At 45.8% G+C, this 27,563-nt stretch overlaps 1 protein-coding gene across 2 annotated transcripts in view; it reads right to left on the bottom strand.

The window, feature by feature from the left end:
* Nucleotides 1-27,563, bottom strand: part of TCERG1L (transcription elongation regulator 1 like) — a 232,917-nt gene that overhangs the window by 179,543 nt on the left and 25,811 nt on the right. For both annotated transcript variants that reach the window (XM_060241404.1, XM_060241406.1), the window contains exon 4: nucleotides 13,592-13,759. In XM_060241404.1, coding sequence (XP_060097387.1) covers nucleotides 13,592-13,759 — 168 coding nt within the window. The remainder of the gene's footprint in view (nucleotides 1-13,591; nucleotides 13,760-27,563) is intronic.

The following is a 27,563-nucleotide window of genomic DNA, read 5'->3' as shown; positions in this document are numbered from 1 at the left end:
TGGAGGATTCCCAACCAGAGTGGAGGGGGCCGAGACACCCTGGCACATCCATACTGCCAGAAGGACCGCGGCCTCCCCTCCACAGTTTCAGCTGGTGGCGACCCCACGGCAATACCAGCCAAGAACCTCCACTACGCTGATGGATCAAGCCCCGGTCCGTCGGGAGGCGATCATGACCCGCCACACCAAGCGGGTCCAACTGGCCGAGGCCGCCGCCGTCCACCCGGGCGAGGCGAGCGAAGGCGCCAGCGCCGCGGGGGCGCAGGACCTCGAGAGTGGAAGCGAAGGGGCCGAGTGCGGAGCGGAGGACGGAGGGGCGAGCCCCAAGGACCAGACCGATGAGGAGTACGAGACGTTTCGCGCGATGGTCCGCAGGGAGATCGACGGGGCGGTGAGAGACCTAAAGGACCAGATGCAGACCCTGACCGCGCAGCTGGGCAGAGCGCTGGGGGTGACCGGGGCTCGCCAGCAACAGCCAGCCCCGGCGGGTCCGCGGGGACCCCCGGCTCGACAGGGCCCCGCCGCTCCTCCACCCAGAGCGGCCCCGCAAGCCCCAGCGGCGCCCCCCCCTGCCCCGGTCAGACAAAGAGACCTGGGGGGGGGCCGGGAGCTGGACGCCACGTTCGACGGGGACCCGGAGGAAGTGAACTACTTCGCGATCCAAGCAAACAGCTACATGCACTACTGGGGGGACTCATTCCCCGATGAGATGAGCCGCGTGGACTACCTCGGGTCGAAGCTACGGGGCGCAGCGAAGAAGTGGTATGTGAGCCTATGCGAAACCAACAGCCCGGTCCTCCATTTCGTAAACACTTTCGTGCAGGCCCTGCTGACCCAGTACGAGGACCCCCTGCAAGAAACCCGAGCGCTGGCGGCGCTGCGGAACATGAAGCAAGGGGCCCGATCCATCCGGGAGTACGCGGCCGACTTCCAGGCCAACGCCGCCCGGGCTCGGAACTGGAACGAGGTGATGAAGATCGAGCACTTCACCAATGGGCTGAACCCGAGCATCCTGGATAGAGCGCTCACGCAAGCCCGCCCCGATACCCTGGTGGGGTGGATTCAGCTGGCGGGGGAGGTGGAGACCAACCTGAAACGAGTGGCGATGCTGCGCCAAGCACTGGCCGCCGGCAGGGGAACGCCGAAAGCAAGCCCCGGGAAGGCTGAGGCACCTAAAGTCAAGAAGCAGGCGGTGGCTGCCCCGGGGGGGCCCCGACGTTGTTTTCGGTGTGGGGACCCCAACCATCTAGCCTCCGGCTGCCCCCAATCAGCCACCGGGGCCGCCCCACCGCAGGGAGCCACCCGCCCGGGCACCCCCGGCCCCAAGAAAACCACCGGCCGCCCTAAGGACGCGGCGAAGAGCAGCGCGCTCCTGGTGCAAGACGACCTACAAGAGGAGGAGGTGCGTATGTCAGAGGAGCTGGCCGAGCTGGCGTGGGAAGAGGAGCCGGCGGGAAACGACGCCGACCTACTTTGAACGGTGCCAACCAGCAGGTCGACCGAGAGGAGGCACCGCTCACGGTGAGACCCACGGGAAGGTTGTACTTTATAGTGGTCAAATTGTTGAACCCAAAGCTAAAAAGGTTCCTACAGATCCGGGCCCTCATAGACTCGGGCTGTAATAGAGAGCTGATTTCCCCCAAGGTGGTGGAGGCTCTGGGATTGAAACGCTTACAACTGCCCCACCCCATGCACTTTGAACAGATGGATGAGTCAGTAATGGGGGGGGAACCCTGCACGCAAGAGACTGAGCCGTGCCCCCTGGGGATTGAGGATCACTGGGACTCAGAGACGTTTGTGATCGCGCCCGCCTGCGGCTACCCCGTGGTCCTGGGAGTGGGGTGGTTGGAAAAGCACGAGCCCCTCATCCGCTGGAGAGCCCAGACCATCAGATTTCCCGACCCAAGTTGCAACCAGCACCTTTGGCAGGCAGCATGGGGGCCACGAGCGCCAGCCGCTCGGGAGAGGGCGTGCGTCCTGGTGGAAGAGGTGCACCATGTCCCGGACGCCTACCGCGACCTGATGGAGGTATTTAGTGAGCGGGAGGCCAACCAGCTACCCCCCCACAGGAGCACAGACTGTGCGATAGAACTAATCCCCGGGGAAAGCCTTCCCAGGGCCAAGCTCTACCAAATGGGGTGGGCTGAGAAGAAGGAGCTGCGAAAATTCCTAGACTTGAACTTGAAAAGGGGGTTCATCAGACCCGCGACGGCCCCCCACGCGGCCCCCGTGTTGTTTAGAAAGAAAAAGGACCACAGTCTTAGGCTTTGCACGGATTTTCGTGGGATTAACGCGATTTCCATGTCAAACGCCTACCCCATCCCCCTCATCAAAGATTTGCTAAGCACGGTGGCGGGGGGGAAGATTTTCACAAAGCTTGACCTGCGGGACGCGTACTTCCGAGTGCGCATCAAGGAGGGGGATGAGTGGAAAACGGCGTTCAACACCCCGATGGGGCAATTTGAATATTTAGTCATGCCGTTTGGATTGCAAGGGGCACCGGGGGTGTTCATGAATTTCATAAATGATGTATTGCGGGAATTTCTGTACAAGGGGGTGGTGGTGTACCTTGATGACATCATTATTTATTCGCAAGACGAACAATCCCATGTGAAACTAGTGAGGGAAGTGCTGGCCACCCTGCTGAAGCACCAGCTCTACGCCAAGCTGTCTAAATGCGAGTTCCACCGCACGGAACTACACTATTTGGGCTTCCGGGTGTCTGGGGACGGGCTGGCCATGGATCCAGCCAAAGTTCAGGCAGTTCTAGAGTGGGGCCCCCCGAGGACACGTAGACAGCTCCAAAGTTTCCTCGGATTCTCCAATTTCTATAGGACATTCATTGAGGGGTTCGCCCAGATCGCTCTGCCCCTAACAGACCTCCTGAAGACGAAGGGGAAGGGGGAGGAGGCAAAGCGACCAGGGGCCAGGCTGAATTGGACACCGACTTGTCAGGCGGCTTTCGACCGGCTTAAACAACTGTTCACAAGCGAGCCGGTCTTAAGCCACCCAGATGAGCGGAAGGGGTTTGTGGTCCAATGCGACGCCTCCGACGTCGCCGTAGGAGCCATTCTCATGCAGAGGGATGAGGAGGGGAAGCTGAGACCCTGCGCTTACATTTCGCGAAAGTTCTCGGAGGAGCAGAGGAACTGGTCAGTGTGGGACAAAGAGGCTTTCGCTGTCATGTTTGCACTGAAAACTTGGAGGTCCTGGTTGGAGGGAGCCAGGGTGCCCTTTGAGATATGGACGGACCACAAAAATCTAGAGGCACTAACAGGGAAAAGAAAATTGAGTGAAAAGCAAATCAGGTGGGCGGGCTTCTTCTCCAGATTCGACTTCACCCTGAAACACATCCCGGGGACCCGCAATTTCCTAGCAGACGCCCTGTCCAGGCTCCCACAGCATGAGAGCCAGAGAGAGGAAGTGGTAGATTCCCTGATCCCCCCCACACAAGTGGCGGCTATGGTCACTACCCGCTCGCAGAGGAAAAAGGAATTGAGCGGGCTAAGCAAAGAACGAATCACCCTAGAGGCCGAACGGGAGGGAGGTGGGCGGCCGGAGGGGTTGCAGAAAAGAAAAGACGCTCTTTGGTACAAGGGGGAGAAACTGTACATCCCGGAAATATTAAGGAAAGAAATTCTCCAACTATGTCACTGCTCCAAATTAGCTGGGCACTTCGGCTATGTAAAAACCTTGCACTTGGTACACCGGCAGTTCTGGTGGCCGTCCCTAAAGAAGGATGTGTCGGACTTTGTAGCTGGTTGCCCGGTGTGTGTGATGGCAAAAAGGAGGGGGGGGAACCCCCGGGACTCCTACAGCCTCTGGAAACAGCAAAACGGCCATGGGCCATGGTGTCCATGGACTTCAAAGTCGAGCTACCCCCCTCCCGGGGGAAAACAGTCATACTGGTGGTGGTGGACACGTTTTCAAAACAAGCCCACTTCATCCCCTGCAGCCAATTACCCACGGCCAAGAAACTAGCGACTTTATTTTTCGACCACGTGGCCAAACATCACTCCATCCCTGACAAGGTCATAAGTGACAGGGGGCCTCAGTTCGTTGCCACCTTCTGGCGGGAGTTTTGTAAGTTACTAGGGATGGAACAGGGGCTAAGTTCTGCCTATCACCCCCAGACGGACGGACAGACTGAGAGAGTGAACGGGGTGCTAGAGCAGTACCTACGGTGCTTTGTGAGCCTACGCCAGTCGGACTGGGTGGACCTCCTCCCCTTCGCTGAATACGCTTACAACAACAGCGCTCACAGTTCCACAAAAGCATCTCCCTTTGCAACAGTGTTCGGGTATGAGGGAAAGCCGATTCCCATGCTGCCAGGGGGGGAGGGATTGACGGGCTCAAGTTTCGAGCAATGGTGGCAAGGTCCCAGCCAATGTTGGCCAGCCATTCAAGAAAACCTGAAGCTGGCCAAGGAGGCGTATAAGAAACAGTACGATAAAAGCCATGTGCCAGTCTGGGACTTGAAGGTGGGGGACTCCGTGTACCTGTCAACAAAAAACCTGCCTCTGGCACAACCGTCTAGGAAATTGGCTTTTAAGTTCTTATGGCCATTCAAAATCAAGCGGGTAATCAACCCGGTGACAGTAGAGTTAGACCTCCCCCCTGCTCTTGGTAAAGTCCACCCTGTTTTTCATTGCAGCCTACTGCGCAGATCTCCGGGGCCGTCCAAATGGCATTCACAAGATTCACCAACCCTCCCCTCGAAGGGGGAGTGCCAGAGCCTCTCGGGGCCCGAGTTCCGGAGCCATAAATGTGACTCGCCCTCCTTGCAAGGCCGCCCGGCAGGAGGGGGATCCTAGGGGGGGCAGTATGTCAAGTCTGCTATGGGTTACTCAATATCTGTATTAAGGTTGGTTCTGAAGTGAAGGAGTCTGGGTACTTTACAGTGTACACCGGGGGCTGCTAGCTCACTCTCCTTCCCCCTCTCTAGAAATGCCTTTGTTGTGTAACCTGCTTTGAAATGCTAACCTGTGAACAAGATAGTGGCGCCTTCCCAGCCTTGTTCTCTGTGGGGAGTATGGGGTGTCAAGACTTCGGTCTGGGAACGAAAGAAGTAGCATCCTAGTGTGAAGATGTGTTGCATAGATTGCCCCCCGTAGGAATCCTTTAGATTCATACTTTAAATACTGGATTAGTGCATATGTGTTTCAGTCCTTCAATCTCTGCCATGGTCCACAGTTCTGATTACAATAAACTTGCTACTTTATCAAGAGACTCGTTATTGAATTCAGCCGACTTGACACTGCTGGTGACCAAAACTGAACACAATACTCCAGGTGAGGTCTAACCAGAGCAGAGTAAAGCAATACCATGACTTCATGTGATTTGGACACTATACTTCTGTTAACAGCCCAAAATCACATTGGCCTTTTTAGTCACTGCATCACACTGTGGACTCATGCTCAGTGTACAGTTTACTAAGACCCCTAGATCCTTTTCACATATACTACTGCCAAGACAAGTCTCTACCATCTTATATTTATGGATTTGATTTTTCCTACCTAAATGCAGAACTTTAGATTTATCCCTGTTAAAATTCATTTTATTTGTTTTAGCCCAGTTTCCTAGCCCTTCCATACTGTACCCTGTCTCTGTCTTCTACTGTATTTGCAATGCCTTACAATTTAATATCAACTGCAAATTTAATAAGCATTCCCTCTATTCCTTCATCCAAATAATTTATAAAGATGTTGAACAAAACAGACTCCAGGACAGATCCTTGAGGCACTCCACTTGCCATTCCTCTCCAAAAGGATGAGGAACCATTCACAAGCACTCTTTGGGTGCAATCTGTCAACCAGTTACAGATGCATCTAACAGTAACAGGATCCAACCATATTTTACCAATTTGTCAACAAAGATAGTATGTGGAACTGTATCAAAAGCCTTACTGAAATCAAGATAACTATGTCTACAGTATTCCCCGGATGCAGCACGAAAGTAACAACAACAACAAAAAAAAAAGATACAAAGTTAGTCTGTCATGACTTGTTCTTGAGAAATCCATGATGGCTCTTAATCACAGCCATCCTTTCTAGACGTTCCAGGACTGTTGATTTGTTCTAAAACTTTTCCAGGTATACTTGGAGATCAGGGTTTGTTTGTGCCCCTGCCTTAATCCATGTCTCTGCTGACAGCTCATTATTTTATCATGCTGATGACCAGTGCTCCTTCTAAGCTGAGTTAGTGTGAGCTAGTTCACAGTTTTTTAGCCTCTGGCTCACACATTTTTGTCATTACTCAGGAAAAATAGCCTCAGAGCAAACTAATTTATGCAGTAGCTCACAACTTCAATGGCAGAAGCACATGAAATGGAATTTTTGCTCAAAGCTTAGAGGGAGTATTGCTGATGACTCAGAATGATCAGCTGCTATTTAGTCTTTTGTTGAAAACTGAAAAGTTGCAGGTTAGAGGAAGCAGAGGAATTCCTTCTACAACTGGAAACATAGGGTTTATAGGAAAATACTGTATAGTCAGTTTGGAATTTTTTTTCCATGCAGCCCCCCCCCCCAAAAAAAAATCTTTAATTCTTAATCATGCAATAGTTGATGCAGTGTACACATCAAAAGACATTATAATCAACTAGAAAAGCACTAAACCCTAGAACTGACAGATGTAAAACAGGAATGAAACAGGAATGAAACGTTTAACTAACGTTCTGCAGAATGAGTTTTTGAGAAAAGAACTTCAGGAGGGAAGAACTTGGGTTCCTTAATTATTAAAGAACCAATCATTGATAGACCCATGCATCTATAGAACTGGTGGGTAAGAATCAGGATGTACATTCAGTAGTTCTCCCTAGTGACCGTTAGACTGAGGCAATTATTATTACAGTACTACCAATGGCTCACAGAGTTAGATAAGCAAGACTGGGCAATTAGTTTTCTAATCTATCAAACACATTTTCCCTCAATGCCTACAAATGTACTGGAAATTATTTCAGTAACACTATTGTTCGGTATAAATGACTCTGAAGCTTCTATCTAACCCAATTATATAATGACAGAGACAACAATGCCATTAAATAGATAGCTTGAAGATACATATGACAGATCTTTCTATTTTACACTTTTGTACACATTAGAACAAGCTTGCCCAATCTCTACTTTATGGAAGGCAAACACAGGAAGAGAGCTCATTATCATATTATCCAACAAATCAGATCATAAAAAAATACAATGGTCTCCAGGGTTCACAGATGGTGTTCTTTCAAAGATTTATTCTGCTAAGGGTTGAGGCCAATAAGTCCTGCTTTATAAATGTCAACATAGTGATCTTTTTCAGTGAAAAGCAGACTGCCTGTAAAATATACTCTACACATGGGATCATCTCTATATTAGATTATTTGTTTCTTGATGTTTTCCCAATCATTAAGTTCTGCAGAGGAACAGAAATGTAATTTTGTTCTTAGCAGCAGAGTACTACTTTTGACCAATTGACCATTATTTTGTCTTTCAAGGGAAGGAACTTTAATTTTACTTCAATATCTTGTCAACTGTTCAACAGAAAACATCATGAGTAAGCTGCTTTGCAGGACAAAACAGGTGCCAGATATATTACTCTAGGAAGCATTTCTACTAAAGCTATGCCCTATGTGGAATCCTTCTTAAGCAGTGACCCTGAAACATATATGGGAGGCAGCAATTCAGAAAACAAATCCTGTCCTACCCCAAATTTGCATACATTCAACCATCCAACAGCCATTCCCCAAGGAGCACTTCTCTGCTTGGATTGAATTTCAAGGTGGCCAACAGCTCCTTTTTTCCACCAGTGTTTTGACTCACTTGGTGACTGCAGCTGTGGAAAAGACAGCAAGGGTGGAAGTTGACTCCCCCCCCAGCACTTGAAACACATCTTTGCCAGAATTCAAGGGGCAGCGGAGAGGGAGGCAAAGAGTCGGAGACAAAGAACTTCCTCCCCACCTCTATGCTGCTGTTGTAGGAGCAGCAGGAACCATCATGAAAGGAAGTTTGGGAGCTCAATGAGACCAATTTGGAAAATTCACTCTTCTCCCAATTCTATCTCATTTGTTACCTGTGGGACCTGGGATAACCAAACAAAAGCACGGACAAGCATGCAGGCACAATCTACTAATAATAAAATGCCCCAAACTGAAGGCACTTGAAAAGTCCTTAAAACATATAACCTAACCACTTGCCTTAAAACCAGAATGCATCACATATAAATGTTCAATAGTGGAAATTAAAACTGTGGCACATGTCATGTCTCGCTGCCACTACCACATGTAAAACTAAGCTTTGTGTGTGGAAAGATTAAGATGCGGAGTAATATTAAGCTTTATGGAGCAGAGGTCCATCAGTGGCTATTAGCCACAAGGTATAGATGGAAGACTACGTCTAGAGCAGTGATGCTCTGCATTCTTGGTGCTTGGGGGAGCAATAGTGGGAGGGCTTATGAACTTCTGGCTCCATTGGTGGACTTCCTGATGGCATAGAGTGTTGGACTTAGTGGGCCACTGGCCTGATCCAACATGGCTTCTTTTATGTTCTTATGTATGCAGTAATTTCCAACTGCAGTCATTAGTCCAATAGCTGGTTGTTAAAGAGTGTACAGATTTTAGCCTTAGGATGAGGCAACACGCACTTAATGATCTGGAGAGTCACTCCTCATCCACATTCATGCCAGATATTAAAGTCTTTATACATTATCATCAAGAATGCCACATACCAAAGTACAGAGACAATGAAGGCCTCACTTGCCAGGAGTCTGCCCTATTCAAATACTCTGTTTTTGGTTTTGCTTGTTACAAAGTCTTATTGTGCATTCTACAGGAGAGGATATCTATGAATAATGCAATTTCTGTGCATGATTGATAATGGGTTTATTGCTCAGGCACTCCTAACATGCTATTTGATATCCTATCAGCCTTATTTTCCAAAGGAAAACAACTGCTGTCGAAACCTGACATGTTTATCATTGCAAAGCCAAGCCAAACCAGTTATCAAAATAGAATAGCTCTTGGTATTACAATCTCCTGTCGAGCCTCAGGTAGTTCATAAAGAGTGCATGCTATAATTGCTATATATTTTTTTGTAAATGCATTTTGCAAGGCTGCCAAAAACTGCCCCAGGTCCCTCGTCAAAGATACCTCCAAGGCCCCATCCCAACACAAACCAAACCAAACATGCACATCAGCACAAACACAAACCAAATATGATTTGAAAGCAAACCCCATGACTTGCCCTGATCTGTGGTCCCCTAGTGTGAGCAAGGCCCCCAGAATTTTGTTCTTCACCGTCTTCTCTTTGGGAAGCCCTGGCATTTGACAACTGCCTCTGTTGGAAGTGCTTCACTGGCTACATTTAAAGAGCTCTTGCCTAAAAGAATATAGTATTGTTCTTCTCCTTTACCAGTTAAGATATGACTGCTCTGCCCTTGCCTTGACCTTATGGCCCAGGCCAGCCCAATCTCATCAGATCTTGGAAGCTAAGCAAAGTTGGCTCTGGTTAGCACTAGGATGGTAGACTGCCAATGAAACTAGAGGTTGCTACATGGAGGCAGGCAATGGCAAATCACCTCCATTTGTCACTTGCCTTGGAAACTCTATGGGGTTGTCATAAATTGGCTGCAGTTTGATGACACTTTTCACAACTACTCCACCCTTAAGGCTCCTCAGAAGATGTTTACCAATGATGTAGAAACAAAGTTGAGATAGACCAGATTATGATAGTAGCCAATACAGCAGAACATTGAACTATATAAAAATCTTCACCCTGAATCATTGCTGCAGTGTGTTAGAACTTCCTATGTTTAACAGGAGACATACTATAACAGCATGAGCTTCAAACACCCTTCAAAGATAGTCTTATATGGATGTGCAATTCAGATTTAGAAACTAATGCTAATTTTGAAATACTGGAAATACTTTTTAATCTGAATTTCATAATTCTGAATAGTCAAAAGAATACTGAATATTCCAAATCCTGCAACTTCTTTCCTGCTTGGAAAATGACATTAAAATATAACCCCCAGACAATCAAAGGTGGGTGGGGGCAGGGAGCTGAGTATCCCACAAGTCAAGTTGGCATGGTTGTGCAGATAGAACACCACTTGTACATACTCAAGAAGAATGACCCTTTGGCTTATCGAGACAAGCAAAGGTCTGTTTAGATAGGTCTGTCCAAGGGGAAAGCCAGAGTGAGGTCCTGTTCACCAATGAGCATGCCCAGTCAATGGGTTTTCCCCTAGGCAGGGACCACTGACAGTCCATGTCACTCTCCCCTGGAACCTGAATAAAGTTTGAGTCCAGTGGCACCTTTAAGTTCAACAAAGTTTAATTCAAGGTATAAGCTTTCATGTGCATGCACACTTCTTCTGATACAAATGAAACACAATCTCCTCAACCATTACATATAGGTAGAAAGGGGAGGTTAGTTACCAAGAGGAGCTAGTTAGAATCAAGATGCATAAGTAAATAGGCAATTGTAGCTGAGATTGGATTAAAGTGGTTAGTAAAATCTGTGAATAGCAGTAAATTAGCATACAAATATAAGAGTTAACAAATAGATGTGAGAACTGAGTTTGAGTCCAGTGGTACCTCAAGACCAACAAAATTCTGTTTTGCGTATAAGTACAAGCTGGGTATAAGCAAGAATGGAGAGACTTGGCATGTGTAGATGCACACTTCTTAGTTACATTGAAACGGATTTCCTCAGGGCTTTTTTTTTTTTTTTAGAAAAAGCCCAGCAGTAACTCATTTAATATTAGGCTACACACCCTGATGTCACCATTGTTTCACACACAGAATTTCTGTAGAAAATGCCCAGCAGGTACTCATTTGCATTTTAGGCCACACCCCCTGATGCCAAACCAGCTGGAACCATGTTCCTGTGCATTTCTACTAAAAAAAAAAAAAAAGTCCTGGATTTCCTCAAATGTTACATAACCTGAGTTATGTTAAGCTAGTTTTCCTTAACATCATTCTCATTCAGCTAGGCTTCCCTAAGGAGCCCACTGAGTATGAGGGTCCGGCACATACCAGGCCCTATTCATAAAGCAGGGCATTGCAGGCTTTCTGCCTCTTTCTCCTATCTCTTCCATTCTCAAATGCTACTCCAGGATTGTGCCTACATATTCCACTGTGCCAAGCCTAATGATAACTGGAGTAGCCACTTGTTATTCTATCATTAACTACCCACTACTGCAGTCTGTTGAGCAGTGCTACCTAGGTTACTTGCTCCCCACCCCAGCTATCTTCTGCTTCACTGTTGGCCTGGTCAAGTTTCACTCAAACTGCTCAGGGCTCTGAATTTCCAGATTGGAGCCATAACCCAATGGTCTGGTACAGCTGTCTGGCAGCTGTAGCTATTGCTTTGTTCTTGCCACATCTGCTCTGGTCTTTAAGGTCAGAAAAACTGGGGTAAAGTTGAATGTTAAATGATACTTTTTTTAAAAAAGTGGGTTTTCCTGCTTTTAGTGGGAAGTTGATATTTCCTATTAATTGTAATGGAATTCAAAATATCCAGAAATTTTGAGTTTTTTAACATTCCAGATTCTGAATCTGATCACAATTAGTTATGTGAATTGCAAATCTGGACATTGGTGCTCATACACACACACAGACACACACTCACACAGAGAGAGAGAGAGAGAACGTGCCACTAGTGCTGAATGAATTACAATGATAAACATGTCCAAAAATTCTGCTTTATCCCAACAGAGCAGATAAAATACATTTCTACCCATCATTGTAACCTTGATTTCCAGGGTGAATACCTAGTATGTTTCAGAGCTAAGAACACGAAAAGCCAAAAGATGGGCATTTCCACTGCTGAAAAAGTGAAGTGGGGGCCCCCTGACCACCAAATCATGGAGCATGCATGGGCAAAAGTCATGTAGGATGTAGGCTATAGTAAGGAGTAGATTTAGGTGAGACTGAATGGAAAAAACAGCTGGATCCACCAGAAGGACATAGGATTCTTATATCATTACAGAGGCTAATTCCCTGTCCCCAAGTATTTCCCTTCTGCTCTAGTCAAGTTGATTATACTATGCACTATGCATGTAACAGTATTCTGAAATGTGAAAGCAACCCCATTCCTTTCCATACACGGAGAAGTGTTATATGTACATCCCTTTGCATATGTGAAGCATGCATGGACAAAAGTTTTATTTGAGATTTTATGCATGGACAAAAGGTTTATTTGAGATTTTATAACCATATGAATTCTCAAAGTGGAAAACAATACTAAAAATTTAAATGACATTTTAAACCTTCAAGCAAATAATAAAAAAATTGAATCAGCAGCATTATGTTAGCAACAAGGAAAACCAAACAAAACCCACTAGACTTCATCGTAGAAATCAAAAGCTTTCCTACAACAAACAGCCCTTGATCAAGTTCTTTGATCTCTTGGAATCTCAAGTGACAGTGCTCAGTTTATTTTTGAATATAACTGAGCCAGTCTTGTTACCAAATTTCATGACAACTCATATTTAAAGTTCAAGTTTCTTTTAAGATTTCTTGCCAAGGTTAATATTCTTGGCAATATTAATGAAGACTGATAGAAATATAGCCTGTTTCTATATAAATGGTTTATACATTGCATTAAATGGTATACAAATGACATAAAAGAAATGAACAAAAATTAGAGATTTTCAAAAGAAAGTAGGCAAGAATGGCCCTTTTGACTGTATAGAGAGAAACAATAAAATATATATCTGTCCATCACTAAACTCAACCTCAGAAAAAGAACAGCACCTGCAACAAAGCCTCAATTGAGAACCAGAAAGATGTTATATGTTCCTGGCACTAACAATCAACCAATCTTGCCACCACATTCTGATCTCTGTCCCTTCAGTGAACCCAGTGAGGAAGCCTTTGAAAGTGTGAGAATTCCATGTGTCAATTTAAGTTATACATTTTCCCTCTAGATACAGGATATTTCATTCTTTGTGAAATGGACTGAATTATTCATTGATTCTTCAAGTATTTTCCTAATTTTGTGATGTTGAGGTGAAGAATATTTCACTGAATTAGTTCCTTATATTATTCTACACCTCTCCTGCTCATAAAATCCATTATTTTTCACAACTTCTTGGCACTCCTTTCTGCACTGTGGTTTACAGTGGCTTTCATAACAAGATAACGTTGTGTTTGCACAGCCAATCTGATCTCCACACTTTGGGAATTCAAACATGTGTCAACACTTCCTGGAAGACCTCACACAACACTGAATTCTGTTTAGCACCATGATGCCAATATATCAATTCAACCTTTGTCAAGTCATCATTGAAGGCCATGAAGTTCAAGCAACTGAAGAAAAGAAATGGATATTGCAAAAAGGGCTTTAACACAAGTCCCCAAAGTGGGCAGAAATGAAAAAGGCACAAGACATTTTTTATTATGTGCAGAAGACAGAAACATTTCATACTTGGTCAGGATCTACTCTTGTCATTTTCAACTCCTGAACTCAAAGATGAAGCTGCCTTAAAGCATTCTTCACTGACCTCAGCTTCCATCACTGTAAATTTGGAAATCCACATTATAAACTCCATCAAGTGGCAGTTTGTTCTGGTTCACAAACTACAAAATTCTAAAAAGGCAGGCCCTTACCTGGGAAAGGTGATGTCAACACTGGTATTTTGATCGGTGACAAGGTGAGCACATGACATGGCTGGACACTGGCTGTTGATGGTCCCTGAGGGGCTTCCGCATCTACCGACACCATGGCTGCAGCAAATGCAATTGTCTGGTTACTGCCAGCATGTTTAAGGCAACCACCTATGGAAAAACCAAGTAGGGTTTGTATTATTTTTAGGGAATGCTAGCAAACTGCCATTCACAGAAATTGTTTACTCAATGCCCTGATGTTGCAATAGTGCTGCAGTAAAGCAACAGATGGTGCCAAAACACTCCCATGTCATTGCCATGAATAAAACACATCAGCACTTAGGCCTCTCAGGACACATATATTATATATATTAGCCTAAGAATGTGTTGGGAACAGGGGATGAACTGGGTTTATATACAGAACACTAAGTTTCAAATTCTTTCTCAGTTAGGGTTGCCAGCCCCCAAGTGGGAGTGGGTGATTCCCTCAATTTTGCAAGCTCCTGCCCATTGGCAGCCAGCTGGCTGACTGGGGGAAACCTTGCCCTCAACAGCCATGATCTAGCATGACGTCCCAACATGAAGACATCACGTGGAAGTGACATCATCATGTCAGGGACATCACACACCAACGCTCTGGTATTTCGGGCAAAACTCTATAGTAACCATAGAGTTATGCCCAAAATAGCGGAGTGTCACAGCATGACATCTCCAGTGTAATGACATCACTTCTGCATGGCTCATCACATTGTGCTCAGCAACATCATGTCCCCTATTCCTGGAAAGCTCCCTCCCACCCCCTGCTGGCAACAGTCTAGATCCTATTCTCAGCCATTAATCTCACTGTAGATGCTGTCAGAAGAAATGCAGTTAATCACAGTCAGATACTGAGAATTACATTAGTGAAGTTCCTGAAGCAACTGTGAAAGGCAGAATGAATGAGTTAAGAATGAAAAGCAATCTCACAGCACCGTTATGATACATCATAGCTCTTAAATGGATTCAAGTCCAGTGGTATCATAGAGACCAACAAGACTTTGGGGTATACGTTTTCAAGAGTCAAAGCTCCCTTCATCAGACACAAATTGGAATGGAGATGGCTGAGTCTTTATATCCCAGTCAGAAGGTGGGAGGGGTCTTACAAAGAAGGAACTCAGGATGCAGAGGAGGAACTCAGGATGCAGAGGAGCAGAGGAGGATGCAGAGGAGCAGTGCATGTTGTAATCAGCTTGACTGGCACAGAAGGGAAATGCTTTGGTGGCAGAAATTTAGCATCTGTATTGATATAAGAATCCTATGTCACTCTGAAACTATCTTCATTCAAATGACATCACTCTTGACACTTCAACTTTTACTCCCGTCTTTTACAACCCGTCTTACAACCCGTCTTTACAACCCGTCTTTACAACCGCCTCTCCCTACATGTTCCCCAGAGAGTACTGAGGTCGGGAACCCAAAATCTCGCTTGAAATCCACCAGAGAAAGGGCTTTCTCTGTTATGGCCCCTACATGGTGGAATCAGCTGCCGGAAGAGGTGAGGGCCCTGCGGGACCTTGTTCAGTTCCGCAGGGCCTGTAAGACGACCCTCTTCCGGCTAGCTTACACCTAGCTGAGATGAGAACTCAATGTAGCTTGCCAGACTCCTGTTTTATATATATATATATATATATATATATATATATATATATATATATATATATATATATATATATATATATATATATATATATATATATATATATATATATATATATATATTTGGAATGTTTACTGGTTTTTAAGGTTTTAACTGTTTTAAATGTTTAACTGTCTATATATTTAAATATTGTTTAATTTTATGTTTTACTAATTGTTGGGAGCCACCCTGAGCCATTTGTGGGAAGGGCGGGATACAAATCATAAATAAATAAATAAATACTCTCTCTGTAATCAGTAGTGCAGTACCTATCTACCTCAGACAGCTACCTTAAGAACTAAATGAAATGAGGACATATTGTGTCCCTTGAGCTTCTGAGAAAGAAATCTCTAATAATAATCACAGATTGTATAGTTGGGAAGATAACCCAATTAGGGCAAGACTACCATTGCTGAATGAAGTGTAATAAAGAGGAGCAGTGTCAGGGTTACTGCCTTTCAAGTACAGAAGTGATATAGCTAAGTGAATACAGCCCCTCCCAATCACGCCGTCACAAGGCGGCATAGGGCAGGGGTTGCCCTATGGAAGGATGGGAGGCTAACGGGCCTTCCCACCCATCCAGGGAGTTGGTGGGAGCGGGGTTATGGGGTATTATAAGCCCCAGCCCCGCCTGGAATGTTGCAGTTCTTTTTGTTCTTGGCCCCGGCAAGACGCACACTTAGTTCATGCGTGGGGCGGCCGAGAGTGAGGCCAGCTGAGCCACAGCTTTGCAGCGGGTGGCAAAGGTTGCGGTGTGCTCTTTCTGGCGGTCAGGAGCAGCGGGGATGAGGATGCAGCGGCCGGGAGCCATATGGCCCCGGAACAACAAGGAGGCGGCGGACGCAGCCTGCATTGCAGCAGATTGAGTGACCCTCTTCCTTCAATTCAGGATGTGGGGGGGTTGGGGTCTGCACAGCCAAAGGTTTTCCTGAGATGGGCCGCTTGGGGAGCTTCGTAGCCCTACAGGGACCTTATTGCAGGTTTATTTGCAAGGGGGTGGTAGCTATATTTTCAGGGACTCCCAGTGCAATGGGCCCTAAGAAAAGGACGGGGAAGCCCAAAAGGAAGTAGCCCCTTAGGAATCTGGCCAAGAGGCATTCGGAGACTCCCGTCCTGGGTAAGGAGGAGGACGCCAGAACAAAACAGGCCATTATGGACCAGTTGGGGGCATTGGAGCGACAATGGGGCCTGGAGCCTGGGGCTTTGGGGCAGGCAAAGGGGTGGAAGGCTGCTAGAACGTCCACGCAGGCTTTTGAGCAGGAGGTCCTCACACATCTTTCTGCTCTACAGGGGAGTGCCACCCTAGAAGGTGGCGGTGTGGGCCCTAGCCATGTTCCGGTGGAGGAGGATGAACCAGAGTCTGAGGACGAGGGCGACGCCCAGGGCACTGCGAGCCGTCCGGGGTGAGCAGGGGTTCCTGCGCCTGTGGCAGTTGCAGTCACTGTGGAGGATCTGGAGGTTAAGTCCAGTGCCCAGATCAGTGGTGATTGGCCTTGGGGGCAGTGGGGCTCTCATGCATGCCACAGCTGGCTGCCCCTGCGGTCATGCAGGGTTCAAGCATGGGGGGCAAGGTTATCAGTCATCCCTGCACTTCACAGCTGGCTGCAAATCCAGTGCAGGGTCAGTTCCTTTCATGGGGTCCGGCCCAATTTCCCCAGCTTTAGGAACTCAGTCGTCCTCCCTGGGCACTCAGCACCAGCAGACCACCTTGGGGCCAGCACCCCTGTGTATCATGGCAGCCAGGATGGCCCCCCCACCCCTGGAGGACATGGGGCATGGCCCCAACCCCCTATGGTGTCATTTCCTTTCAATGTCGCCCGTTTGGGGACACGGCCATGCCTCTGGGAGACCATTTGATGGCAGCAACCAGGGGAAAGATACTGAAGGGGGAAAATGTAGATGTTTTTAGCCTTCTTTATAGGGAGCTCGAAAAGAAGGATAAGGAGGAACTAGATTATAAAGATAAACATAAATTGAAGCGGAGAAACGTGGACAGGACCTGGGCCAACTGGTTGCCGGGGTTTCTGATGTACACAGGCGTGATAGCGCACGCACAGCCTTTCATGGTGGCCTCGCTGTTCCAGTACTGTGACATCATCTACAAGGCCTATATGGACTTCGTGGTGCTGCTTGGTTGCAGTATGATGAGGAGTTCCGTATGAGAGTGACCCTTAATCCGGCCATTCCCTGGGACCAGATCAACCAGCAGCTGTGGCTGCAGTTGATGTTGCCGGTTAAGCCCAATAGCAGGGACATGTCTGATAGTGGACACCTAGTGAGTAAGCAAGCAAATCCCTCGGGGCCCCGCTTACAAGCGGGACAGTCAGTTCAACCCCGGCTCCTTTGTTGGGAGTATACTTCCCAGGGGGGTTGTAACAGAAAAACCTGCAAATACAAGCATGAGTGTCATTTGTGTGTGGGGGGGGTGCATGCTTTCTCAGTATGCAATAAATCAAACCCAAAGGGAGGCAACAAGCGTCCCACGCCTGGGGGACCTTCCCAGCAGTCTGGAAAAGGGGCCCAGTCCCATCAAAATGACAGTACTTAGGCGCCTTTTGGCTGATTACCCAAATGCAGCGAATAGGAAGTATTTATACGAAGGCTTTGCCTTTGGGTTCCATATTCCATTTCAGGGCCCCAGGGGCCCAGTCATGGAGCATAATTTGCACTCAGTGCAGGGTATGGAGCAGGTAGTTCAGGAGAAGGTAGCAAAGAAGTGCGCTGAAGATTGGGTCCTCGGCCCCTTTGCCGCTCCCCCTGTGCCAAATTTGCATATATCCCCCTTAGGAGTAGTGCCCAAGAAGGCAGCAGGTGAATTCTGTTCAATTCACTACCTGTCATACCCAAGTGAGGTGGGGTCGGTGAATGATGCTATTCCTGACCATCTTTGTTCTGTTAAGTACACCTCATTTGACCAGGCAGTCAAGGTGGTGCGAAGCTGCGAGGTGGGCACGGAAATGGCGAAATGCAACATTAAGTCTGCCTTTCGTCTCCTTCCAGTCCACCCTGCAAACTTTGAACTACTGGGTTTCGCGTTTGAGGGCAAATTTTACACGGCTAGGGCCTTACCCATGGGTTGCTCTATATCATGTGCTCGTGGGTTGCTCTATGTCATGTGCTGCCTTTGAGCATTTTAGTACCTTATTAGAATGGGCCTTAAGGTGTCAGGCTGGTTCGGCTGACACGGTTCATTACGTTGATGACTTCATTACGTTCATGGGTCAAGTGGGGTTGGGCCAGTGTGCCCGGCTGCTGGAGCCCATGAAAAGACGGAAAGCCCAGCCTCGGTGCTGACATTTTTAGGCATTGAATTGGACACTATGCAGCAAGCTTCACGGCTGCCTGCTGAGAAGGTTCAGGGTCTTTGGGTTAAGTTAGCAGTGTTGAAGGCAAAACGGAAGGTTTCCCTTCTGGAGCTTCAGCAGTTCTTGGGCCACCTTAACTTTGCGTGCAAGGTGGTGGCTGTGGGGAGGGCTTTTCTGTGGCAACTGTGTGACACCATGGGTGCCCTGCATCTCCCTCATCACTGACTGCGGATGACTAGAGACATGCGCAATGATCTGGAGGTTTAGGAACAGTTTTTGGGGTCCTTCAATGGTGTCTCCTTTTGGAGAGACGACCTGAGGATTGAAGCCGACCTCCAGATCACATCTGAAGCAGCTGGATCCATTGGTTTTGAGGTGTGCTTCCGTACCCATTGGTGTGCAAAGGAATGGCCCACTGAATGGTTAACTAGTGATCTCTGTCAGAATTTGACCTTTTTGGAATTTTTTCCTATAGTGGTAGTGGTTCAGCTGTGGGGGGGCCGAGCTCATTGACCATGTTGTGTATTTTTTGATGTGACAACCAAGCAGTAGTTCACGTAATTAACACTCTCTCCTCAAAATTGGAGCCGGTGATGAATCTGGTTAGGGCCTTCACGTTACGTTGTTTGTGCTTGAATGTTTTGTTTCTTGCCAAACATGTGCCTGGAGTGTGTAACGGTGTGGCAGATGCCCTGTCTCGCCAGCAGATGGAGCGATTTTGCCAGCTTGCACTGGGCGCCAACCTTTGGCTGACACGGATGCCCCCGGCCTTGGCTGGCCTGGTTTACCCTTGCAGGACAGGGAAGGGTCACGGTTTTCCCTTGGCCTGGTCCTGCTGTTAGCAGGCCCCCATGCCAGTTTAAAATGGTAAATAAAGTTGCCCATTTGTTACCCAACAATGTGTGAGCCTCTTTATTCTGACTGGGGGGGGGCAATACAGCCCCTCCTGACTGTGCCGCTGCCTGGAAGGATGAGAGGCTAACGGGCCTTCCTGCCCATCCGGGGAGTTGGAGGGGACAGGGTTATGGGGCCTTATAAGCCCCAGCTCTGCCCCAAACATCACAGTTCTTTTTGTTCTCGGCCCATCCTCCCACCCAACGATAGTACAGGCTTCACCAGTTGCCAGTTTATGGGACCAGGTAGGAATTTTTTTCACCTCAACCGATTGGCCATGGTTGAGGTGTGTTTCACCTACCTTGTACTATTTGTTGGCGCAGGGGTTTTGAGTAGGGCGGTGTCATTAGGGTATGTTTGGCTGGAATTAGTTTAGGGCCATTAAGAATTCCAGTGTGCAGATGGCCTTTCTTCCCCGTCTCTTTATTCTGACGGGGGGGTGGGGGGAAATGAGAGCCCTATTAAAAGACCATGGGTTTTGTTGCGATAAAGAAGAATGAATCTCTTCCTTCCTAACTTGCACATCTACAGGAAATGGGTTTCGGGGGAGACCACTGGTGTTCAATCATGGCTAAGTATGTTAACTAAACAAGGGAAATGGATAGTAAAAATCTTAAGGAAAGCTAATTTGACAATCACCAGCTGTTACCCTCTCCGTACTAAGCTGTGCATTCAAAAATTGAGCAATCATTAGCTTATTATGTCATTTAGCAAATGTTTGCAGTTCAGATAGAAATCCTTCAGGCACTATGAGGCAACAAATAATTCTGGAAAAGCTCTGTTTGAACCAAGTCATGACTTTGGGCATTTTGGGACATTACTACCCTCCTCCTCCTTTCAAGTATATTTGTTCCAGTATTCCTTTGCATGTTAAACAGTCTCTGGGTTCTGCTCCTTGATCACTGGGAATACAAGCACCCTCAGGGATTCATTTTAGATAGATAGATAGATAGATAGATAGATAGAGAGAGAGAGAGAGAGAGAGAGAGAGAGAGAGAGATAGATAGATAGATAGATAGATAGATAGATAGATAGATAGATAGATAGATAGATAGATAGATAGATAGATAGATAGATAGATAGATAGATGGATGTCATTTAAATGTATAATGTACATCTTACATATAACACTCATTACTGACAACAAAAAAACACATATATTTGACAGGAAAAAAATCAGGGTGACAAAACAGACAATGGCACAAAAATAAAGAATCACAGCTTTGATATGTACAAGGGACATGAAAAATACAAATGGGAATTTTGTGGCTGAAACAATAGGGATGACAAAATCTTCCCTCTCTCATCAGATACTACAAAGAGAATAATGCTAAACATCCCCACATTCCCTAGACAGTTATGTCATACACCAGATCTAGTTTAAAACAAACTCCTGCCCCAGACAAAGCCTTTCTGATAATCCTTATTTAGTTGGTTTATTTAATTTACTTATTTAAGCATTTCACCCCACTTTTGTCTCAGGAGGACCCAAAGAGGATTACAAAATACAAAAAATACAATATAAATAAACAAAGAGAAAACAAATCACATCCTGAGGTTTTTTGTGGCGGGCCCACCTCCCTCAAGGCACCAGGCGACAAGGCAATGGGGCTAAGAGCCAATGCCGAAGAGCAATTTAGCTTGGTGGTCCTGGGAGGTAATCCTCCCCTTTCTTCCAGCCATAGCAAGCTGCTACCAGGCAAAAGATGGAAGGGAAGTCTCTTCCAGGGTGGTCCCTACCCTCTTTCTCCCAGCTGACCAGTTAAGTTTGGGTGGGGGCTGTTTGGGTCCATTTGGTTCATGGTTAGGTTTCATGCCCATCCCTACTTGTTTGCTTTTTGTGGCTTGAACAATCAAAGCTTTTGGCACAACAATGTACTTGTAGACCAATACTCCACAGCTTGGGCAGCTTGGAATATGAACTCTTCTTCATTGCACACTGTATCATTACTGGCTGCTGATTTGGTGAGATGCCTACCTTCCAATACACTGGACAGGGCAGATTAGGGATGGTGGCAATCATCTGTAGCTCTTTGTTCTACCTGTTTGTTGTGCAAAAGTTCCCCTGATGAATTGCCAGCTTGCATTCTTGCTCATCACAGTATATCAGGTTAAATCAACAGAACACTACTGCCTACTAATTTACCTTATAAATTAAAGCAAAATTGTAATCTATTTCCTTTATTTTGTATCCTGCTTTTTCAATTAGGTCCTCAATGCAGCAGAGTTATGAAAAATCAAAAACTGACTTTAAAAACAATATATACATACAACAATTAAATACATAACAGGAAGGAAGCTGAAAGAAATCCACCCCCCCCCCCCAAAAAAAAAGTCTTCACCCGCTAAAGGAAAATAATGAGAGAAGAAGACACACAAATCTTGGGGAGGCAATTCCACATTTTGGTGCCAATGATGATTGTAATGTTCAGGTAGGCTCATACAGGAGTAGGCAGTCCTTAAGGTATGCTGGCCCCAAGCCATGTAGGGCTTTAAAGATCAATATTAGTACTTCCAATTAGGCCAGGAAACAAGCTGGGAGCCAATGTGGATGAACAAAACTAAACTGATATCGTCCTATGACACTCCAGGCAACATTTTGCCTGAAGCATTCTATACCAATTGTACTACAGCACATTGCAGTAATCCAATACAAATGTTGCTGGGGCAGGTATCACAATGCAAGATATATATCCAGTAAAAGTTGAAGCTGGCTCACCAGCAGAACCTAGTGAATGGTGCTCCTGGCCATTCTCACCCTCTGTTCAGCCAGCAGGAGATTGGGGTTCAGCAGCACCCTAAAGCTGTGAACTAGTTCTTTTAAGGAGAAGGCAACTCCATCTAGGACTGGAGACAGTTCAATACATAAGCCAGTCATTCTGCCTACCAGTAGTACCTCTGTTGTGTTGGGATTAAGCTTCAGTTTATTAATTCTCATTCATCCTAAAGCTGCCTCCAGGTACCATTTCAAGTTGCCACAGCCTTTCTGAGATCTGGTGGAAGCTTGAGATAGAGCTGTGTATCATCCCCATATTGTAAGGTTGCCAATCCCCAGGTGGGGGCAGGGGATCCCCCGGTCTGGAGACCCTCCCCCCGCTTCAGGGTCATCAGAAAGCGGGGGAGGGGAGGGAAATGTCTGCTGGGAACTCTATTATTCTCTATGGAGATTTATTCCCATAGAAAATCATGGAGAATTGATCTGTGGGTATCCGGGGCTCTGGGGGGGCTGGTTTTTGGGGTAGAGGCACCAAATTTTCAGTATAGCATCTAGTGCCTCTCCCCAAAATACCCCCCAAGTTTCGAAACAATTGGACCAGGAGATCCAATTCTATGAGCCTCAAAAGAAGGTGCCCCTATCCTTTCCTATGGAAGGAAGGAATTGAAAAGGTGTGCCATCCCTTTAAATGTGATGGCCAGAACTCCCTTTGGAGTTCAATTATGCTTGTCACAGCCTTGATCTTGGCTCCACCCCTAATGTCTCCTGGCTCCACCCCCAAAGTCCCCAGATATTTCTTGAATTGGACTTGGCAACCCTACCATATTGGTCACAACTCAGAACAAATCTCCAGATGACCTCACCCCAAAGTTTCATGTAGATGTTATAAAGCATGTGGGGCCAGGTAGAGCCCTGGGTTTCTGAAAGACTTGAGAATAAAGCAGAAGATCAGAAGCCTCATGAGCAGGGCTTTTTTTGTAGCAGGAACTCCTTTGCATATTAGGCCACACACCCCTGATGTAGCCAGTCCTCCAAGAGCTTACAGGGCCTACTGTAAGCTCCAGGAGGCCTGGCTACATCAGGGGTGTGTGGCCTAATATGCAAAGGAGTTCCTGCTACAAAAAATGCCCTGCCCATGAGTGTATAGAAGTTTCATGAGCAGTTTTTTTTCAGATCCCAGCTGTAACAATATAAACAAATGAAATTTCAACTAATTAATAACAAATATATAATTTCTCAAAACGGATCACATAATCTACTTTCGATATGCAGTATATGTTTTACTATTATGTTTTGGGTTTTTTTTCTTTTTTGTTCTTTTCTTGGCTACGCAACTTACCTGTATATGTAATACTTGGAGAAAAGCTTGTGGAAACTAAGAAATCCAATAAATTTTGAATTTAAAAAAAATGGATTACATTAGGCCAGAATGTTAAATCCTATATAGTTTCTTAATGTGAAATATATGTAGGGCATAAAAAAGTGAACATATTGATGATATAAAAAATACTTAGAAGTAAACTTCATTAGTACTAATGTGTTTAGAAGGAAATATTTAATACCATTATCTTTCAACCACCTGGACAACGTTGAAGGCTTCAATTTATAATCTAACTCAAGGATGTCTGGATCCTCTCAAAAGGCTTTTTTTCCCTTTCTATGTGGTTGCAGTTCAACTCACATAAACATGATAGTGCCAAATGCAACATCACACCTTGATTTCCACTAGCCAGATTTCACTTAAATTCATCAATTTTGGTATCTCTATTTACGGGGGCCTCCTAACATGTTGGCGGTCGACAAACTGTCAAAGTTACAGCAGAACAGCAACAGCAATCAATATCCATATGGCACCAGCAATAGCAACAACAGTTAAGAGCCACATGGCAATACTTATGTTGCAAAACAGCAAAATGCATAATCCTGACAACCATTAACTTCAGATGGTGATCCAGCCAAGGCTGCTTGCCTTTGCTCTATTTTGCCATCAATCAATTTTAAAAAGAAACGAACAGGGAAAAGAAAACTCGCATGAGAAGTGTCCCATTATCTCAGAGTCTTCCATATTCAATTGTACGGCTGAATTATTTGAGGGACATGAAAGGACAGAAATCAACTATTAGATATATATGTTTCTGCTTCTTTTCAATTAGACTTTTTATTTTTTCATGGAGAGGCCTTTTAGTAACTTGACTAGGGTTGCCAAGTCCAATTAGAGAAAAATCTGGGGACTTTGGGGGCGGAGCCAGGAGACTTTGGGGGTGGAGCCAAGAACAAGGATGTGACAAGCATAATTGAACTCCAAGGGAGTTCTGGCCATCACATTTAAAGGGACAGCACACCTTTTAAAATGCCTTTCTTCCATAGGAAATAATGAAGGATAGGGGCACCATCTTTTGGGGCTCATAGAATTGGACCCTCTGGTCCAATCGTTTTGAAACTTGGGGAGTATTTTGGGGAGAGGCACTAGATGCTATACTAAAAATTTGGTGCCTCTACCTCAAAAAATAGACCCCCCCAGAGCCCCCAATACCCACGGATGAATTCCCTATTATTCCCTATGGGAATCGTTCTCCATAGGGAATAATAGAGTGCCCAGTAGACATTTCCCTCCCCCCCACGCTTTCTAAAGGGGGGAGGGCCTCCAAACCAGGGAATCCCCTGCTCCCTCCCTCTCTCTCACACACAAATACTTACCAGATCTTCTTCCGGAGAACTCTTGCTGTGAAAACGAAAGCAAAAGAAAGGGAGGGGCTGTTCTCCCAAGCCCTTCCTGCTTCCTGCCCAGCCTTAAAGGGGCATACATTTTACAAACGGCTTAGGAGCTCTATAATAACATGAAGCCTACAGGTATGTTCTCCCCCCCCTCCACCCCCCACCCCCTGCTTCCCAATTTTTGAAGAGCGGGAGATGAGGCTGCGAACCCAGGGGTCTCCCGCCAGAGCGGGAGGTTTGGGAAGCCTAAACTTGACCACAAACTTATGTGTCCAGTCTTCAACATCAAACATGTGACATATTTCTCCAAAGCTATCCTATGCAGTTACACCCTTCTATGTCCACTAAATTCAGTGGGCTTAGAAGGATGTAACTTTGTTTAGGATGCCACTGGTGATATCAGGTAAAGTTTATTGTCTGAGATAAAGCAATCTGAGATATATATATCTCAGTTGTAGTTATAGTTACATAGTTATATAACTATAATTACAAATTTCAGGCTTTAAAATGATCTAACCAAAATGTACTGATCAAATAAAAACATTACTGTCTCTAAATACAGCTCAAGTCCATATTTTCTTGGCCATTAAAGCAAAAAGTGAAACTTTAGGATCAGTGTCTGAGAGATAACAAAAACAGCTTCTCTGAATCTTTAAAAGTTCTGTAAAAAAAGTGGTTCTAGGCTAGGGTTGCCAGTGTGGGGCTGGGGATCCCCTGATTTGGAGGCCCTCCCCCTGCTTCAGGGTCATCAGACAGCGGGAGGAAAATGTCTGCAGGGCACTCCATTATTCCTTATGAAGACCAGTTCCCATAACGTGTAATGGAGAATTGATCAATGGGTACAAGGGGCTTGGGGGGGGCTGTTTTTTTAGGTAGAGGCACCAAATTTTCAGCATAGCACCTGGTGTCTCTCCTCAAAACACTGCCAAATTTCAAAAAGACTGGACCAGGGAGGCCAATTCTATGAGCCCCAAAAGAAGGTGCTTCTATCCTTCATTTTTTTCCAAATGGAAGGAAGGCATTTAAAAGTTTGGCAGTTTCTTTAAATGTGATATCCAGAACAATTTTACCACCACCCGTGGCTTTCTGGGGAGCACTGACTGAATATTAGCACTTTTGGGAGGTTCTCCCAAGTCCTGCCCCCCCCAGCCATAGAAAGGGAGAGCAGACTGCCCCCCCCCCAAAAAAAAACCAGCCTAGTGGGGATCTGCAGAGGGAGGGGCAATTAGTGGAAATCAACACAACCTTATAAGTGAGTATTGACACTACTTTTTAAAAAAAATACAAAAAAAGCACTGCCTCCCCACGGTCAGTGGAAACAATTAAAATGATAAACGGAGTTGATGGTAGCCTGGAGTCAATTCTCCAGGATGCTTGCCAAGTACAGTTCACCTACCAGCAGATTTCTCATTATAAAAGTTGTCCAACACTTCACTCATATTAACTTTCTTATGCACACAGGGCTTGTACAGAAGTTGACCTTTCAGCCATGCCTGCTGCATGAACTAGGAGGGCATGGTTCTACTACTTTTCTTCTCTTGTCCAGACATTCTAAGTACATTGTACTATCACTGCTGGAAGCTGCTGCATAAAAGTTTAAGAACACTCTGTGAATAGTGGTCTGTACTATGACTCCTCATTGAACTCTCCTCCCCATACTTGACCTGACCTTTCTCAGCTTGTAACACCGCTGACTGTAGTCTGAATAGTGGTAGGCACTGAATAAGGAGGAAGTAAGCAGCAGTGATGAGAAAATAGCACCTGCCCTACTCATATCAGTTCAAATCCCTTTGTAAAAGGCACTGCTCTGAGAAGTTAGATTCTTGTAATACCAAAAATAACCTGGCTTTGTAGAACATGCCATTTGAGCTATGCCAAATATATATATATATCAGAATCTTTAGAAACTCAAACGTTTATAAAATATATAAAAGCTTAAGCAACACAAATACAGCTCTCCAATCTTAATAGTTAACAGAGCCTGGCAATTGATCTCATTAAGCAGGGAAGCAAATGTGTACTGGGTAGAAAATAGGGACTATTTATGTAGCAGCACCCCACAATAGCATGTTGGTATACAGATGCCTTTAAATTGCTTGATTGCTAGTTCAAGCATCATTACAGCCACTACAGCCACATGCTACCTGGTTTCCCTTAGTCCAGGCCGTATCAGTAGGCTGATTTTTTTTCAGTAAAGGAACATAAGAACATAAGAGAAGCCATGTTAGATCAGGCCAATGGCCCATCCAGTCCAACATTCTGTGTCACACAGCGGCCAAATATATACACACACACACACACACACACTGTGGCTAATAGCCACTGATGGACCTCTGCTCCATATTTTTAGCTAACCTCCTCTTGAAGGTGGCTATGCTTGTGGCCGCCACCACCTCCTGTGGCAGTGAATTACACATGTTAATCACCCTTTGGGTGAAGAAGTACTTCCTTTTATCCTTTTTAACCTTTCTGCTCAGCAATTTCATCGAATGCCCACGAGTTCTTGTATTGTGAGAAAGGGAGAAAAGTATTTCTTTCTCTACTTTCTCCATCCCATGCATTATCTTGTAAACCTCTATCATGTCACCCCGCAGTCGACGTTTCTCCAAGCTAAAGAGCCCTAAGCGTTTCAACCTTTCTTCATAGGGAAAGTGTTCCAGCCCTTTAATC

This window comes from Heteronotia binoei, chromosome 6 (genome assembly GCF_032191835.1).
Source record: "Heteronotia binoei isolate CCM8104 ecotype False Entrance Well chromosome 6, APGP_CSIRO_Hbin_v1, whole genome shotgun sequence".
In the NCBI taxonomy this organism is placed as follows: domain Eukaryota; kingdom Metazoa; phylum Chordata; class Lepidosauria; order Squamata; family Gekkonidae; genus Heteronotia; species Heteronotia binoei.
Note: the sequence above shows the minus strand (reverse complement) of the source record. Positions and strands in the feature narration are given on the sequence as shown.